This window comes from Salvia miltiorrhiza, chromosome 3 (assembly GCF_028751815.1).
Source record: "Salvia miltiorrhiza cultivar Shanhuang (shh) chromosome 3, IMPLAD_Smil_shh, whole genome shotgun sequence".
Taxonomy (NCBI): Eukaryota; Viridiplantae; Streptophyta; class Magnoliopsida; order Lamiales; family Lamiaceae; genus Salvia; species Salvia miltiorrhiza.
In genome coordinates this window covers 39,862,603-39,881,188 of record NC_080389.1, presented here as the reverse complement: position 1 = coordinate 39,881,188, position 18,586 = coordinate 39,862,603, and the positions used below count along the sequence as shown (strand labels likewise).

General features: G+C 34.9%; 2 protein-coding genes across 5 annotated transcripts; one reads left to right on the top strand and one right to left on the bottom strand.

Moving 5' to 3' along the window:
• The first annotated feature begins 9,897 nt into the window (after positions 1–9,897).
• On the top strand, positions 9,898–15,755 carry LOC131016668 (transcription factor MYB3R-3-like). 4 transcript variants are annotated; one of them, XM_057945376.1, is made up of 10 exons: positions 9,898–10,042; positions 10,160–10,287; positions 10,388–10,574; positions 11,217–11,268; positions 11,452–11,509; positions 11,752–11,846; positions 11,981–12,084; positions 12,594–12,722; positions 13,526–14,552; positions 15,302–15,755. In XM_057945376.1, the coding sequence occupies exons 3-9, from the start codon at positions 10,429–10,431 to the stop codon at positions 14,514–14,516; spliced, it is 1,575 nt and encodes a 524-aa protein (XP_057801359.1). In that variant the 5' UTR covers positions 9,898–10,042; positions 10,160–10,287; positions 10,388–10,428; the 3' UTR covers positions 14,517–14,552; positions 15,302–15,755. The 4 variants fall into 4 exon arrangements, with proteins under 4 accessions (XP_057801359.1, XP_057801356.1, XP_057801357.1 ...); XM_057945373.1 differs by lacking the exon at positions 10,160–10,287 and having other exon boundaries at positions 9,899–10,042; XM_057945374.1 differs by having other exon boundaries at positions 9,899–10,042; positions 10,160–10,574.
• Positions 15,756–16,973: 1,218 nt separating this feature from the next.
• LOC131018793 (UPF0496 protein At4g34320-like) lies at positions 16,974–17,468 on the bottom strand (the record flags this gene model as incomplete). The annotated part of the gene is made up of 1 exon (XM_057947502.1): positions 16,974–17,468. A coding segment is annotated over one exon (495 nt), but the record flags the coding sequence as incomplete, so codon positions are not given.
• Positions 17,469–18,586: the final 1,118 nt, after the last annotated feature.

Here is an 18,586-nt window from a genome sequence, read left to right as displayed (position 1 = left end):
GCGGTATTTCAAGCTCCAAATGAGTGATGATTAGAACTCAACTCCGATCTATCAAACTATGGACGAGATGATGCTTACAAGTCAATTATAGTCTTTCAAACTCTATACAAAATGATGCTCATAAGTCAGTTATGGTCTTACGAGTATTTTGGCTCCAAACATTATGATGGTCACAAATTAGATGTGGTTTGTCATGTTCCAAACAAAATGATGTTCATAACTTAATTATGGCTTTTGAAACTTTAAATGAGATAGTTCTTAGCACTCAGCTCCAGTCTTTCAAGCTCCAAATCAGTGATGCTTAGAACTCAGCTGTGATCTATCAAATTATAGACGATATGATGCTCACAAATCAGTTATGGTCTTTCAAGCTTCACACGAGATGATGCTCACAAGTCAGTTATGGTCTTTCAAGCTCCACACGAGATTATGCTCGCAAGTCAGTTATGGTCTTTCAAGCTCCACACGAGATGATTCTCACAATTCTGTTATGGTCTTACGAGCTCCAAACGAGATGATGCTTACAAGTCAAGTTTTATCTTTTCAAGTTGCAGATGAGATGATACTCATAAGCCAAATCTCATATAACAAGCTTCAGATAAGATAATGATTAAAGTTCGACGTACAAAAGTTAAATGTGATATTTCAAGCTATAGACAAGATGATGCTCAAAAGTCTTGTAAGGTTCGGATGAGATGAAGTTCATATATAAAATGTGATCTTAAATTTTGTCTATCAATTTATAAAAATTACACTCCTATAAAATTAGTAAATCTTTCCTATATACGATTAACAAAAAATACGATGTGTCAATCCTTCATTATATTCTATGTCAAATAAAGCTAAATCTTTTTCTTATTACTTTCTCAAATCTCCAATCTCACATCAACTTTTTATGAAAATTTCATCAAATAAAAATTTATATAAAAATGCAATCTATTTTAACTTTCAACAAAAAACTAACATATAAGGGTGCGTTTACTTTGATGGATGAATTTATCCATGGAAAAGATAACAAAAATTTATATCTTTAAATGTCTCCTTTATTCTCCCACATTTTATACAAAAGATCAGTTCACTATTTTTCCTTCCTTATTTTCACTTCAAGGATGGATAATATTATCCCTCCATTTTTGGTGTGGTAATGTTATCCATCTTTGAAGTGAAAATAAGGAAGAAAAAATGATGCGCTTATCTTCTATGTAAAACGTGGGAAAAGAAATAAAATATTTAAAGGCATAAATTTTTGTCATTCATTCTTTTCCATTGATGATTTTATCCATCAAAGTAAACGTATTCTAACAAGCAAAAATGTTTGAACCGTACCAGTAATTTATTTTGGTAAATAAAATTAAAATTTAAAAATAATTTATATAAAGATCATTTCATATGCTATAATAAAAAAATGTACAATAATAATTATAATATAAAGTGGTTTCCTGTCAAATTTCGACGGGTTACACAATAGTAGATATTGGTAGTCTCTACACGTGTATTGAAAACCCGATGCTACTTTCAAGAGAGAGAAACATTTTCAAATGGTGTAATTGCTAAAAATATTCAAGAAATTGGTGAAGTGTTTTTTATGAATTATTCTAAAATATATTCTCTCCGTCCATGTTCATGAAAGAACATCATATTTTTTCCTTTAAGATATCCATTAAAGAATTTCCTACTTATTTTTAGATTATACCGCATCACTTATTTTTTATTTTTTCACCACTCTCAATACTGATTACAACACTTTTTCACCACTCTTAATACAATTTTTTTTTAAACTTGTGTCTCAACAATTTTTTCTCTGCTATTAATACATTCAACAACTTTTTTCTTAAAACCTGTGTCACTTCCTCCTAACAATTTTTTCATGAACAAAGGGAGTACAATAAAACACCACTTTGAAATTTCTAGTACAATTGATATCCTTGGATTTTTTTTTCAATGACTGATATAAATTATGGGTGAATTTTTTCTGAAAATTTGATGTGTATTCATTTATCATATATCACTTGCAGAACCATGTTATGTTATACGGAGTATAAATATTGAGGTCAAAATGACACTGTCATTTTAATTTTAGTAAAATAGATATCTTTAAAATTTTTCAATGATCGATATAAATGATCCAGGTGAATTTTTTCAGAAAATATGATGTGCATTCGTTGCCATATATTCATCATAAAAGATACTCTCTTCGTCCACGATTAATATTCTCCAACTTTTTGGATGCGGATTTTAAGAAATATTAGGTGAGTGTGTCGTGAGTGGAGTTTGGATCTCACATTAAAGGTGTTATTATGGAGTACTATTTTTTAAAATGTGCGGTGAGGGAGTAAAGTTTGGATTCGATATTAGTAATTATGTTGTAAGTGGAGTTTGGATCTCACATTAAAAGTGTTATTGTGCAGTAGTGTTTAAAAATAGGGTGAAAATTTAAATCACCCACTTTGATAATATGTCTATCAAAACTACTCACCCAAATAATATGTCTATTAAAACTACCCAAAGTACAATTGACTGATAGGTTTGCTTTGTTTTTTGTAAAAGTTCTTACATTTTTCTTACACAAATACAATTGTGTAAGATAGATAGTTAATTTGGGCGTGACTTTGAAGGGCCCTACCCAATGATGTGATTATAAAATCAGTCTTTGAATGGTGTTTTCAAAACAGGTAAGTAAAAAATAACAACCAACTATATATTATGTGATAAAAAAATTAATGTACAGAAAAATATATCACTAGCCACCTATGAGTCATTCTCCCTAATCACTAGCCGCCGGTTTTGGTTATAGGCAGCTAGTGCGTCCGGCTAAAACTTTTGGGCGGCTAGTTCTATGGTAAGCTCAATAATGTTGTATTGTTTCATAATAATGAGTTTCTAAGTGTTTTATCAAAAAATTGCTATTATTTTATGTGCAAGTTTATTATTTTATGTGCAATCAAATCATGCATAAAGTGAGTATTATTACCTCCATTATAATTCAAATTTTGGTAGATTCACTATCTCTCATGTTTCACATCTGTGTGTATTTTTTTATACTATAAAAAAATAAAACTTTAAATTAAAATAACGGGGAAAAGGTGCGGATTGGCCCCCGAAGTAGTAGCCCTTATAGCGTATAACCCCTCTCACTCACTGTGTGTGCAACTAAACCCCCGAACTCAAAAAAATCGTGCAATTTCGCCCCTCTGACCAAACACCGTTTACAGCCGTTAGTCAACTTTTTTTTATTATTTAATTTTAAAGTGAGCTTACTTTAAGAAAACCTGATGCACTTCACGTTCTCTCTCTCCTAGCATCACTCTCTCTCTCTCTCCTCCATCTCTCTCCGTCCATGGTCACCACCACTGTCTCCCTTTCTCCTCCATCTTACTCACTGCTGTTGTTGGAAACTTAATGAAATATCCTAATCCTAGTTTTGATTATACCAAAATCCTTCGATTTTCTTTGTAATAGACTAGAATTGTTCCAACTCAAGTGTTAGAGTTCTTTTTCTAGTTTAGATGTTGTTCTGAAGACTGAAGACTGAAGATGCCGACTGATGTAGCGATTAAAGGCTATTCAAATACTAATATTTGACTGAACAGTTCAATAATCAGTTACAAACTGATTCATCAATGCAGGCCACGTGGATTCAGCGGACTGATACTAAAGTCAAGTATCAGTTAACATTCTTCCTCGGACTGAACCTCCAAAGTTAAAAGGTAGACACGCACTCCCAAGTACAGCCGCATTAGATGCAGAGATTTCAATGATCGTCCTTTTTATGCAGAGCATTCCTTTTTGGTGATTACCTTTTCAGAGGCGCCTTACCTCCTGTACCCTGAGTAGTTGTTTCTCACCAAACAAGGAACCTCGAAGATTGAAGCCTCAACGAAGTTCAAATCTATCTCCAACGGATAAATTCTTGAGGATCATCTCCGCCAACGGATCTATTCATGACCTCTTCTATAAATAAAGCTCGAGGATCACTTCAATCTTCACCGATTCAAATACATAAGTTGAAACGCTGCCGAATTCGTTACTCAGCAATTCAAAGCCATTCAAAGTTTGAATTGAAGAAGAGAATCTCAAAGCCAAAAATCAGTCTCTACTGATTACACACATTCTCTTAGAACTTAGGCAAATATTGAATATCGAGAGCCTAAGTATAACTGATTACAGAGAGCATGTTCTTTGTAATCTAGTTGGCAAGTTTTCGAACCTCATTTCAACTGACCGAAATGAGTGTTTGAGCCGAGAGGAGTTCAGACCAGTGCTCTGACTCCGTGAGATCTTAGTCTTTGCAGGAAAGGCATAGTTTTGTCTCAGTAAAGCTAAGAGTGAGAAATCCAAGCCAGTGTGTTGGTACCGATGATTGGATCTTTGGTTGTTCAGGTTTGTAGTGCACCCGTAAGCACAAGCCCAGTGAGTTTGTCAGTATGATCAATTGACCGTGGATGTAGGAATTGGATTCTGAACCACATAAAAATTCCTTTGTCATTTATCGCTTTCAGTATTTACTTTCTTATCTGTGCACAAACCTTTTGTTAACTGAAACTGATTAACTGCAAAGTGAAACATAAATCTTGACAACGTGTTTGATCACAAAGGCTAATTCAAAAGAAAAGTTTTTCGCTGCAGTGTTATTAGTCTAACTGATAAATCTTCGGATAGTTAGTAAGATTCATAACACTCCTCTGTTTTACAAACCTGACTGAAGCCTAACGCATATCAGTTAAAGTCTCAGACTTAACTGATAACTCTTTACTGAAGAGATATTCAGTATCAGTCATCAACTGAAATTTCTCTAAACTCTTTTAACTGTCAAAGGTTGTGTTGGTTTGTTTTCAAGTCTTTGATTAAAATAGCCTATAGGTGTATTCCCCCCCATACGCCTATTCTAGACCTTTCGGGACCCAACAACTGCCTCCGTCCATTCCCGACGAACGACGCCGTCCACAGTCATCGCCACCGTCTCCCTTTCTCTGCTCTCATCTTTCGGCGTGAAGAGACGGGTAATGACTCTCGACTGTTGAACTCTCCAAGTTGAATGAAACACATGAAAATTTGAGGGGTTATGTATGATTTCCATAGCCTTATGTTGACAAGGATGCGGTTTTTCTTCTTCTGCAGTGAGAAGACCAGTCGAACAACACACGCATGTATATACTAATGCCTAGAGTTAAATCATTCCCCTTTATACGATTTTTGGTTTGCAATAAGTAGCTAGTCATCAAGGGCTACGATTAGGAGCTCCTATAATTAACTCTTAGAGTTTCGTACACTTTCTACCCTGATGGTTCATTTTTTCTTTGTTGTAGCTGTTGGTGATGCAAAATCGTATATAATCATAAGTAAGCTGCCTCCTGATGTCTATGGAAAACATGTAGAAGATATGCCAGGTTTAACTTTTGTTGTAATTGGGATAATTCATCTAGCGGGAGGCAGAATTACTGAAGGTGTGGTTGTTTCCTGGATCAATTTGTGTGACACACTTACTTTCTGTTCATTTGTTGTTTAGAATTTTTCGGTTAACATACAGAATAATTATTTTCTTTGCAACTCTTGAAGAAAATCTTTGGCATCATCTAAAGCGCTTGGGATTGCATGAAAATGAGGAAAACCATCCTAATTTTTCAAATACCAAACTGGCGTTAGAAGCTCTTGTCCAGCAAAGGTGATTGTTAGTGCATTCTTACAGAGTTTGGTTGGCCTCAATATCTAATCTTCGTATTATGATGCATATATTTGCAGAAAGAAAAAGTTACTGGTCCAGAAGGCAAGAGAGAGAGCAGGAAAGAGGGACGAGGTTACAGTGGGCCCTAGATGTTAATTAAAAAAAAAAGGTTGACTAACGGTAGTTAACGCCGTTTGGTCTGAGGGGTCTAATTGCACGATTTTTTTTAGTTCGGGGGTTTAGTTGCACACACAGTGAGTAAGAGGGGTTATACGTTATAGGGGCTACAACTTAAAGGGCCTATCCGCACCTTTTCCCTAAAATAATTATAAAAATAATGATACATATGTTATAAAACATTAATACGAAGGCTAAAAAATTCTAATTTATGTATATTGTGAAACAAAAAAAATTCTGAAGCCAACAGATAAACAAGCTGCCGAGAACCGCGTGGCTTGTGCCGGCGGCTAGGGTTTCTCAGCGGCTTGTTTATCCGTTGGCTTCAGAATTTTTTTTGTTTCACAATATACATACATATGAATTTTTAGTCTTCGTATTAATGTTTTATAACACACAAACGTTCCCTAATTTTTTCAAAATTTTCAAACCTACAGTATAAATTAATGCAGGAAAGTGACGTGAGTTAGCATTTATTGCCTCTTTCTTAGATTTTTGTACAATTTTCAACTACCTATCTTACACTTTCTTACACAATTGTGCGTGTAAGAACTTTTACAAAAATTCAAGCAAGCCTATCAACATCACTTTTACTTTTGGGTAGTTTTAATAGACATGTTATATGGGTTGGTAGTTTTGATAGACAAATTATGAAAGTGGGTAGATTCCTCTATTGACACTTAAAAATATGTGGTGAGAGAGTGAAGTTTAGGTCTCATATTAATTAATTGTAGGGAAAATGTGCAGATTGGCCCCCGAAGTAGTAGCCCCTATAGCGTATAACCCCTCTTATTCACTGTGTGTGCAACTAAACCCCTGAACTCCGAGAAAAGGGTGCAAATTCCCCCTATGACCTAACGCCGTTAAGTGTCCGTTAACGTTTGGGTTTAATTGCACCCTCTACTTCAGGGGTGGATCTGCACCTTAATTTTATATATATATATATATATAGGGAGATGTTCTAATAAAAACCTCTATTAAAATGAGAACTAGGAACCTAATCTTAGCCCTTTATTTTCTTTAAGATGCGGTTAGGATTTAACTACTTAATGTCAATTTATTTATTAATGTATTATGCGTGTAAGGCTATATAAGTAATTTTAATAGTTCTTTAAAATGGTAGTTACCGAATATTGAGGGATTGGTTTTATTCTTTTGTTATTAATTCTTATTGATATTGCTAAACAGTTACCTTTTTAATTTTGTTAATTATATTTCTAAGTGTTAACTACTAGATTTTTGTTTAAGAAATTCGTGTCTATCATTGCATACTATTTTATTTTGTTGCATAATTAATTATGCTATTTATTATAATTATATGTAGATTTCGGTTGCACAGTGAATAAGAATCATTGCACAGATATTGAACCTTGATTATGTTGCACAGTGTAAGAATCATTGCACAAATTAATATCGCAATGCATATAATTGCACAGATATGTGTCGAAGTTGCATAACATGTTATTGTGTTGCATAATTATTTTATCATTGTCGCATGAATAATTTTTGTGTTGCATACCATTTTATTTTGTTGCATGATTAATTATGTCATTCATTACAATTATATGTAGATTTCAGTTGCACAGTGAATAAAAATCATTGCACAGATATTGTAATACATATAATTGCACAAATATGTGTCGAAATTGCACAGATAATTTCTACAGTGTATATTGTGCAACAACAATACAATAGTCATATTATGCATTATTTTAGGAGGGTATTAGTTATTGAATTTACAAAATATCATTTTCACCCCTCTATCATTAATACAACAAATATGACTAATCCGTGGAGAATATTTTGATTACATCCTAGCCGTCTATTTTTATGCGATCAAAGGCCTAAATTGGTTCTTAGTTCTAATCTTAAGGATGGTTTCTATATTAACCCAACCCTATATATATATATATATATATATATATATATATATATATATATATATATATATATATATATATATATATAATTTCAGCAACCCACCTCCGGCATCAACTTAACCACCCCGGTACTCATCGATTCTGACTTGCACCTTGTCAGCTCGCACGCGCCCAATCTCTTGGTTGTCGACTGCCCACCGCTTACATGTAGCAACGCCACCAGCTTCTTCACCGCCCCGCACAACAGCATCTCCTCCAACACTTTAACCTTTTAGGCTTATCTTATGATATTAATTGTGTATATATTTATCTATATAATATATATTTAAATTTTATTTATTTATTTTTGAATAATTATTAAAACTCTAGATAATAATTATGATTTTATTTTTGGTTAATTTAATATTTATAAATTTATTTTAAAAGAGAAAAAAGAATGGATTCGGGTCAAGACTCGAGACCCTGTGAATCTAATGGATCTGGATATGAATCTCGTTTTTTTGGACCTAATGGATTTGGACCGGATCCTGACCTAAGTAAAAAAATACGGATATGGATTTGGACCAAGCATGATTCGATCCAGGTCCACATCTGGAGTTGGTGATGCTGCTGCATGTCGACTGTAAGCAGTCGACGATCATGAGATTGAGCTGCGTGCGAGCCGACAAAGTGTAAGTTGGAGCCGATGAGTACAGGGGGCGGTTAAGTTGATGCCGGAGGTGGGTTGCTGAAATTATAAAAATAAAATAAAAAATAAGGTGCAGATCCACCCCTGAAGTAGAGGGTGCAATTAAACTCAAACGTTAACGGACACTTAACGACGTTAGGTCAGATGGGGGAATTTGCACCTTTTTCTCGGAGTTCAGGGGTTTAGTTGCACACACAGTGAGTAAGAGGGGTTATACGCTATAGGGGCTACTACTTCGGGGGCCAATCTGCACATTTTCCCTTAATTGTATTGTGGGGTGGTGTTTAAAAATGGAAATGAAATATTTTTTGTGGACGTACTAAAATGACAAAAAAGAAACATTGATCGTGGACGGAGGGAGTATGATGTGTATTAATAGTTATATATTATAGGGTTAATAGTGTTTTATGTCCCGAACTTTCAACGTTTTTCACAAACTGTCCCAAACTTTCTTTCAGCTTTTTTCCTATAAAATATCCCGCTATATAAAATTCAGTGACGAAAAGATGATTTATCTTCACGAATGAAATACTTTGGAGACCGTCATTGTTGGAAAATCATATTAGGAACCACCATTGTTGAAAAACGTTGAAAGTTCGAAGTTTTTGTCATCTTTACGTCATCGAATTTTGTATAGCGGAACATTTTATGGAAAAAATTGAAAGTTCGAGGTTTATTAGGAGAAAATTAAAGTTCGAGATATTTTATGAAAAATGATGAGAGTTCGGGACATAAAATACTATTATTACTAATTTACAAAACTAATTACACCCCTTATTACATTCTCTCTCATACTTTATCACTTTATTACTACACACTTAAAACATTAATATACAACTTCTTAATTCTCGTGCCAAAAAAAAAACGCCTCAAACTCGATGGGATGAAGGGAGTAATAAAAAAATAAAAAATCTAAACCTAGTTTAGCGAATCGGATTAAATTGAACCGAATCGAACCGAACGCATGCATAGAATTTGTGCGCATTATTTGGTGATAAACTTATGTATTCCCTCCCAAATTCCTGGAAAAAGAAATAATTTTTACCGACCCTAAAAATTTTGTTGCCCGCAACGTCGGTTAGATACTCAGAATCCAATCTCAGCCGTCTAAAACTAACTCCACCCAATTTAGCGGCTCAGATCGACCCTCAAAGATTTAGCTTAGCGCAAATTATGAAAACACCCTTATTGAACTCAATTCGGTTACGCCGTATGAATCACGCCACACCTCCGTTAAATCTCCTCTCGATTTATTTGATCGGACGGCTGAGATCAACCCGGCAAAAAACGAGCCGTAACAAAACGGGCGTCGTTTAACTTGTGGCTAGACGAAGAAAAGTGCCGTTTGAGGTTCAAACTTTTGCCCCTAACGGTCACGTGCAGCCGTCATTCGCCGTTAAACAATTCCTCGTGTTTCCTCGCCCTCGAACTCACGGCTCTCAGACGGCGCCGTCACTCGCCTCTCGTAAGTATTCGTTACATACAAATCATTATATAAAATATTTACTCGTTTTCTCTCTCTACTTTCAACGGGCAAGGTTTTTCGCAGCTCGGGTATTTTCTCTCTCTAAATTCAGAGATTTTTAGTTTTCTTAGGGCTTGGGAATCCGAGGAGCTAGTTTCTCAATTGGTGAGGTTAGTCAATGCTATTTTGTTCGAGGTGATTGAATTCTAATTTTTTGTGAATTTGTGGTCTTCTTTTTGTTATGCTTGCTGTTTGATCAATATTACTGCGTTTTACGTATTCAACAGCTGTGATCAATCGAAGATTTATGCGAGGTTTTGATTTGTCTTCGTACGATGTTCTTGGCTACGGAGTTTTGTGCTGTGATTGGGGCTTTTAATTGTCGATTATCATTTGTTTATGAGATCTGGACTTAGTTTAGTATTCGAGCTAAAGATTTTATTTTTCTTTAATTCGATTGGAGTTGTTATTATAGTGGCAATTCGTTTTGAGCTTATTGGATTGGTTAAATTCAGGAAGTTTAGGATTATGGAATTGTGATGAAGTATAGGGATTAATGGCAGAGGTAAAATTGGATGAATTTTGCCTTGAGAACAAGGAATCTGCTGTTGCTTCAAGCTCCTCTGTTTCGGAGAATAGTAGTAGCACCGCACTAAAGTCGCCTGGGGTAACTAGTCCAAGAAGTGTTTCTCCAGCCCATAGGTATGGCTTAGTGTTATCCGATTCATATTTTGGATTGATTTTCTCTTACAGTGGCGTTCTTTTCTTGCATTGCTGTGCTGCTTCTTCTTTTATGAATTAATATACTGACGCTTTTCTCATTCCCAAAATAAATAAATAACTACGTAAATTGGTGTTTCTAGTGATGATGCATGTTTTTTATTTCATTGTTTATGGTTGTTAGGTATAATGAATTTGTTTCTTTTTCCATGCGTTTGTTAGATTTTTCTTTTGGTGTCTTATAAAAAAATAGAAAGATTTGAATTTTATTAATTATAACTTTGTGGTTCCACACATGCACATCACGTATTCTAGTAAGGTGGTGTCTTTGAGTTAAATCTAGCATTGCCATACCAAGTTGTCGCTTATCCCATTGAAATTAGCAGTGGCATTCATAGTATCGAACTTTCTATATTCTTTGAGAGAATAATGTAAGATCCTATTCTTAAATTTCACCAGCTCTCATAAAATACTCTTTAGTAATAGGTGTTTTGGATTTCACCTCTACTCATGGAACAAAGAAGTGGACAGACCTTTTCATTTATTACCAATTTAACAAAGAGTATATTTTGTTCTTGAAAATTTGATAATCTAAAATTTAATGCCATTTTTTTGGTTTTACAGACGAACTACCGGCCCAATTAGAAGAGCAAAAGGAGGTTGGACTCCAGAGGAGGTAAGAACTATTCCAAAGGAATGTATGTATCATGTGCTGGAACTGATGAATTTTGTTCTGGATTTGACCTTAATGTTGCATGACGACAACAGGAGTTCAAGTGGTTGTTATGAAAAGCAATGCTCTAGTAATTCTGTAATTCTTCAGGCAATAACTAATTCACATTAAACAATTTTTCTTCAGGACGATACATTAAGAAAAGCTGTTGCAGCTTTTAGAGGGAAGTCTTGGAAGAAAATAGGTATCTCTCAAGATTCTCTCTTTTATTAACTTCTCTTTTTGACAGTGCTAATAAAATTGCAACCCCATTTGGATTATTATTGCTTTGATGTTTTATTGCCATTTATATAAGACCTTTCATATTATGATTTGAGAACTCCATTATTTCCATTTACAATGTTACTTTATATTGTCTCTTTTCTTACATTCTCTCAAATCTTTCTGAAATTATGTGTTCTCACTAAAACATTGATATGCACACAGCTGAGTTTTTTCCACATAGATCAGAAGTGCAGTGCCTGCATCGATGGCAAAAGGTTCTGAATCCAGAACTTGTAAAAGGTCCATGGACACCAGAGGTTAGCTATACTCCTCCATCTCATCTGGATTTTGCAATTGCATAAATCATTAAATCATCTGGACTTGCAATTGCTTAAATCATCAAAGCATCATGGTGTTCCTGATTTCAACTTCTAATGACCTGGCTTTGTAGGAGGATGAGAAAATCACAAAGCTAGTGGCTAAATATGGACCTACAAAATGGTCTGTCATAGCAAAGTCATTGCCAGGTCGAATTGGAAAGCAGTGCCGTGAGAGGTAATATCAGTAATGGACCTAACAATTAATAATGTCCTCCTATTGACTGTCGATAGATTTGTACAGAAAGGCTGACTCTTGATGTTTAACTTGAGAGGTAGCGTACATGTCATGTTGAAGAAGTTAACTGGTAATAAGTAATGAAAGTTACTTTCACTAGATCGATTTGTTGTTTCTTCATAAAATCTTCAATAGAATGATTCCCTGTTTCACCATACTTCTATTTTCTTGGATAATTTATGCATTGACTATTGAGTAAGAATCCCGAAGAACTATGAAAGGATCATTTTGCTTTATGGAAGAAATGTCTTTGTGGCTTGACGTCAGAAACGCCATATCTACAGAGAAGAGTATAGTTTGTGTTAATATTATTTGTGCTGATTAAAATTCCTCTTATGATTGGTTTATTAGTAGCCACATTTTCACATATATGTTTACTGAGCTTTTGAAATTCATCTTCCATGCATAATTGGAAATGAATTGAGCAATAATAGAATAAAAACATTCAGGTGGCATAACCATTTGAATCCGGATATTAAGAAGGATGCTTGGACTTTGGAGGAGGAGCTTACTCTGCTTAATGCTCATCGGATCAATGGGAACAAATGGGCTGAATTAGCTAAGCTTCTGCCAGGAAGGTATCATTCTTCTGCTAAATTATCGTACTCTAAAACGAGGAAAAGAAGGAATATATGGTACTGAAAAGGAAATTGCAGTTTTGCTCTTCATCTAGCTACTTACACTGTCAAAACGAAATTCTGGGAACCTTTTTATCTGATATGTATTCATAGTACATCCAGTAAAAACTATTGAAATAAATTGACACTTCCGTCTTTCTGTATATTGTAAAAGGACAAATAACCCTGTCACTTCTGTGGATGAAACTTAGGATACTAAAAGTTTTCGTTTGGGATACTGGTGCAGGTGTGAAGTGACTGTACATGTTATTTTGCAACTGCTAAGGGTTACAACTTTGTTTTATGTGAGACTTCTTGCAACTTTCTTTGCTGCACGAATATGGAGATTATTCTCATGATAGATGCTGAAAAGTCAAAAAGAAAGTAATTTTTAATGTTTGCAAATTGATGGGATGGGCTCTGATTGAGTTGGGCTATAATTTGTTCATTTTGTCATCTGACCTATGAATGCTTTTGGACAATACTAACAAAATTTCCCCCCCTCTCTCCTCCTGAACTGCACACAATCTCACGGGAGTGTTCCACATTAGATGGTATTATTATTGTGTAAAAGTTGTATAGTTTGGGAGGCAAAGTGCCAGCCAAAAACAATTGAAAAGGAAATAAAGAAAGAAAGAAAGAAATAAATAAAAAAAGGAAAGAAGAAAAAGGATGTAGTACCGACAATGAGGAGCAATAGTCATTGTTGATTTCAGCGTAACACATGCTGTGCAGATATTTTAATTGAGTTCTTATCTGTGCAGAACCGACAATGCAATAAAAAATCACTGGAATAGCTCATTGAAGAAGAAGCTAGATTTCTATTTGGCTACAGGGAGCCTCCCTCCAGTAGCTAAAAATGTTCTTCTAAATGGTGCTAGGGATATCGGTAGGTCAACTTTAGTGGGATCACCTTTTTTGGCTTTATGCGATACTACTGATTTATGTAAAGTTGAAGATGGGAAGGATAAGCTAGATGCCATTACCGCTGATCATGATGTTGCTGCCTATCAGCAGAGTGAGTCTAGGAATCCTGAGTGCACAAACTGTCTGGCAATGCCTTCAGAAGCTGTGATTAACCGTTCAAATACAGAATCTGAGTTTGAGAGACATAGAATATGTGGAGAAGTTGATCAATACCGAATTATTGGAGCAGCAGTGCATTGTGATTCTCCAATTTATGGGACATTATATTATGAGCCACCAGTATTGGACAGCCAAGAGCAGCTAGGTTCAAATATTGGAAATAATTTCTCGATGCAGTCAGAATCAGACATTAGTGCCACGGCGTTGTCACCTACACCTTTCATTACTCCACCAAGTGTAAATAGTAGAAGCTTGTATACACAAACTCCTGAATCTATACTGAAAATTGCTGCAAAAAGCTTTCCAATTACTCCATCCATACTAAGAAAGAGAAAGTCTGAGCAGCAGCAGCCTAAGGAAACAGTTTTGTCTAATAGTGAGCATGACCAAACAAATAGTTCTGAGAATACGGGGCTGCAGAACAACAGCTTATGTGAAAATCCTACTTGCAATAATGAAGATGGGTTAAGCAGCAATAAGTCATTTAATTCATCTCCTCCTTATCGATTAAGATCTAAAAGGACTTCAGTTCTTAAATCTGTTGAGAAGCAGCTCGATTTCACTACTGCCATGGAACAAGATTTTCTTGATAATAACCCGAAAGATGGAGAGGTTAAGAAAGTTCCTCCTGTAACAAAGTTCGTCTACACGCGTCAAAGGCGGGGATGATTTGTTTCTCAATGTCTTTTCTGTAGTGCATGATTGGTAAGAATTTAGCTTTAGTGTTTTGAAATATGAATATATGATGTTTGTCCATTGGTAACATGTAGCCTAATCCTTTATCTGAATTACTGTTATTTTGTCAAGTTTCTTCATTTATGTTTCTTATGTGCTCAAGTTCTTGGGGATTAGGTTGCATCACCTATATGAGGTTTTCATTGTATGATATGGCCTAAGCTGTTACCTGAAGTACCATAATTCTTGTCAAGTTTCTTAATCTATTTTTGGGTTAATTGTTGGAAATAACACTGTAACAACTTTGAAACGTTGCAATCTTGTCCACATTTTTATCTTTTCAATTACAACATCCCTAATTATTTAGCAAATTTGTTCAATATGTGCTGTTGAAACATCGTTTTACCAATGAAACAATGTCGTTTTTTCGGTGAAAAGATGGGGCTGTTGTAATTGCAATGTTGTTAAACTTGTGTGAAAATTGTGAGTTCGGGTATATGTTGTGTTATTTCTGGTAATTAACCCTTTAATTTTCTTGTTTCTCAATTGCTTTAAGATTGACTTGCTTCACTAACTATGAGGCTTTTACATATGTCGTCAATGTGAAACTTAAGCTTTCAAGAGAAACAAGGAAAAAAGATTCTACAAGATGATTTGAGCTTTATTTCCTCTTTCATTGGTCCTTGTAAAAACTGCTTATCACTGCTCCTTCACTTTCATTTTCTGCCTATGCTGTTTTGCCTCGTCTCATTAGCTGATCTCATCTTTTTGTTGGTCAGTTACGCCCACAAAACTGGAGCATTAATCACCGTTAACTGAAGGGAACCAGAGGCAACAGGCAGGCGAAAGTGCTATTGTTCTCAGGTTTGGATGTGGGTATATCATGGGTATAGGTTGCAGATAAACAGGTTCTGCGAAGATGGATACGCTTCTTCTTCATTTTCTGATTATATTTAAGATAAATATTCCTTCTGATATCTTTCAAACTCTAATTGATTTTGTATAGGAACCCTCTCAAGATAGATTCTGTATTATAGTTTTTCTTGATATAGAATAAGTCTTCTTCCCTCATGCTCTAGGGAAATTTGTAGAATATAATGCAGTTCCTTGATATAGAATAAAGTCTTCTTAGTTAGGGAAATTTGTGGAATATTATTATTAGCAGAGTCTTGGTAGTTGGTAGTGTTTGCGGCTTAACCCAGAAATTAAAGATTTCCACTCTATTTTATGCAATCCATCATTTCAAGTATTTTTATTTGTCAATGGGTGTTTTTACATAGCGATGGTCCCAACTACTGTTTGTGTAAATTCATTTAGGCTGCGTTTACTTTAATGGATAAATTTATCTATGGAAAATAATGGATAACATAAATTTATGTCTTTAAATGTCTTATTCCTTTTCCAACATTTGACATAAAAAGAGATGTTCACCATTTTTCCTTCCTTATTTTCACTTCAAGGATGGATAATATTATCCTTTCATTTTTGGTGTGATAATATTATTCATCATTGCAGTGAAAATAAGGAAGGAAAAAATGGTGTGCATCTCTTTTTGTGTCAAATGTTGGAAAAAGAATGAGACATTTAAAGACATAAATTTATGTTATCCATCATTTTCAATGGATAAATTTATCCATCAAAATAAACGCAGCCTTAGTGTAACGCCTTCAAAATTTGATATTTTATCTTTGTATGCGAATTGATGGGTATGAAATTATTTCATCATCTTGGCTCAGTCACCAGAAACGAGGCTATCAGTGTAGCTGAATGGGTCTATTATCTATATTCTTGATTTGAAATGAGAGGAGGTTTCTTTTTTAATTGACGACAAAAAAAATAAGATAGAAGGACAAAGAAATCCTTTTTCTCATGAGATGTATAAAAAAGTAAGTTTAATATACACAACCAGCCAAAAAAAAGGAGATTCAATTCTTATATAATCTCATTCATATAGATATTACAAAAGTAGTCATTTTTAAATATAATGACAAATGCTCCTTTGATATAAAATAATACTACCTCTATCTTATTAATAATGTTTTATTACTAGTACCAAGATTAAGAAAAAAAATGTAGTTATTAGTGTATAAAGTGAGTGGGTAGAAGATATTTAAAGATTATTTTTGATGTATAAAGTGAGTTGGGTTCACCATTAATAATATTTAAAATAATTAATTTTTTGAGAAAATGTGTAGATCCATCCGTATAGTAAAAGCCTCTATAGCGTATTGCTCTCCATAGTCGACATTGGATCAAATAGACCCCTAAAGTCTTAAAAATCGATCAATTAAGCTCATTTGACTAACCGTTGTAAATAAAACGTTAGTCAATTTTTTTTTTTTTTTACCCCCAATTTCTTTCTGCTTCCAATTTCTAACCCCAATTCTAATTCAGTCACCGCCGACATCTCCCTCGGCCTCTCTTCTCTTCCGGCGGCGACGAGGCCGCCGGTCACCTCATACTCAATCCAGCGCCGCCATCGCCGCTGGCACCACCGAGCAGATCAAGCACCGCGACGAAAGTTGCTGCGAATATTATGCTCGAAAGTTTCCCCCATGAGTGCATGGACTTGAGCTTCTTCTTGTCCAATTTATACTTCTTGCTCTGCAGCTTCTCTAACATATGCATCTGTTGTTGATAAACAGATTGAAACATCTGGAAAAACTCGTCAGTGAACGGATCCCCTGCATCTTTGAAATTCCTCAATTCCTCCAGCATTTTAGAATACCTAATTTCCCCGGCTTGGTGTTCTTCTTCAAACTGATTGAGCTCGAGGAGGATGAATAGTTGGCAGTCGCGAGCACGCTTGAGGCATTTTTCGAGGGCTGCGCAAAAATCTAGGGTTTTAAGGCTGTTGTCGAAGTAATCCTCGACGAGATCGAACAACTCTTGATTCTTCCAAATATCTTTCTTGTAGTCTAGAATGACCTTCACCACTTCTTTGATTCATGTCGATGGGGCATTCATGTCGAGGGAGAGGTGATCGGCGGCCTCTTCGCCGCCGGAAGAGAAGAGAGGCCGAGGGAGATGTCGGCGGTGGCTAAATTAGAATTGGGGGTAGAAATTGGAAGAAGAAAAAAATTAGGGGTAAAAAAAAATTGACGAACTTTTGACTAACAACGGTTAGTCAAACAAGCTTAATTGATCGATTTTTAAGACTTATGGGACCTATTTGATCCAATGTCGACTATGGAGAGCAATATGCTATAGGGGCCTGTACTAAAAAATGTATAGACATTACTAGTGGGACGTCCCTCCCAATATAGTAATTGCAACATTACTAATAGGACGGAGGAAGTATAAAATAATAATAAAAAAACACAAAATGACTTGCTTTTTCATGTCATTTTTGGCTTAAATAAATAAAGCTAATGTGTACTTTCCAACTATTTTATGGTTAGATAAGTAGTTTTTATTTTGTTTTGTTTTATTTTTTTGAATTTGCAGTAATAAAATTTTCATTTATTATAAGATACAATTGATAACCATTTATTAAAATCAGTTTTATACATTGGCTTAAACATCTTCAATATTCAAGTAAAAATTAAGAAAACGGATAAATATCATATTAAACCCCGAACTATACCTGCTTTATCAAAAATATTCTGAATTATAAGAAATATTATCTAAAACTCTAAACTATTAGGTCGTATAAAAAATATCACGCATCGTGAAGTGGCTCGCCGGATGCCAATGTGTAATTTATATATATATATATATATATATATATTTTAAATGACATGGCACAAAACGACGTCGTTCCGTACCATGTCACTTAAAAAATAAAATTCACGTTAGAATTCAAAACTCTCCTATCAGCCGTATTTTTTTCTTAATTTGTTTAAGAATAAATTCTTTTAATTCTTAAAGAACCCTAATTGAAGAGAATTCCCAAAACTCTCCTATCGGCCAAAAATATCCCAGCGATGACTTTCTGCTAGTTGTACGATTTAAGGTGATAGTCGAAGCCCGACAGCTCCGACAGGCGGACAAGAAGCGGAGAAGCGGCGGTGCGAACCAGCATTACTGCTGCAAAATCGAAGCTTCTGATTCTTGGTCGGTGG

What these genes read in the sequence shown, in the direction of transcription:
- LOC131016668 (XM_057945376.1), top strand. Translation starts at nt 10,429, where the DNA reads ATGGCAGAGGTAAAATTGGATGAATTTTGCCTTGAGAACAAGGAATCT. An exon ending in GAGGTTGGACTCCAGAGGAG is followed by an intron (nt 11,269 to 11,451) that starts GTAAGAACTATT and finishes ATTTTTCTTCAG; the next exon opens with GACGATACATTAAGAAAAGC. An exon ending in GAAGTCTTGGAAGAAAATAG is followed by an intron (nt 11,510 to 11,751) that starts GTATCTCTCAAG and finishes ATATGCACACAG; the next exon opens with CTGAGTTTTTTCCACATAGA.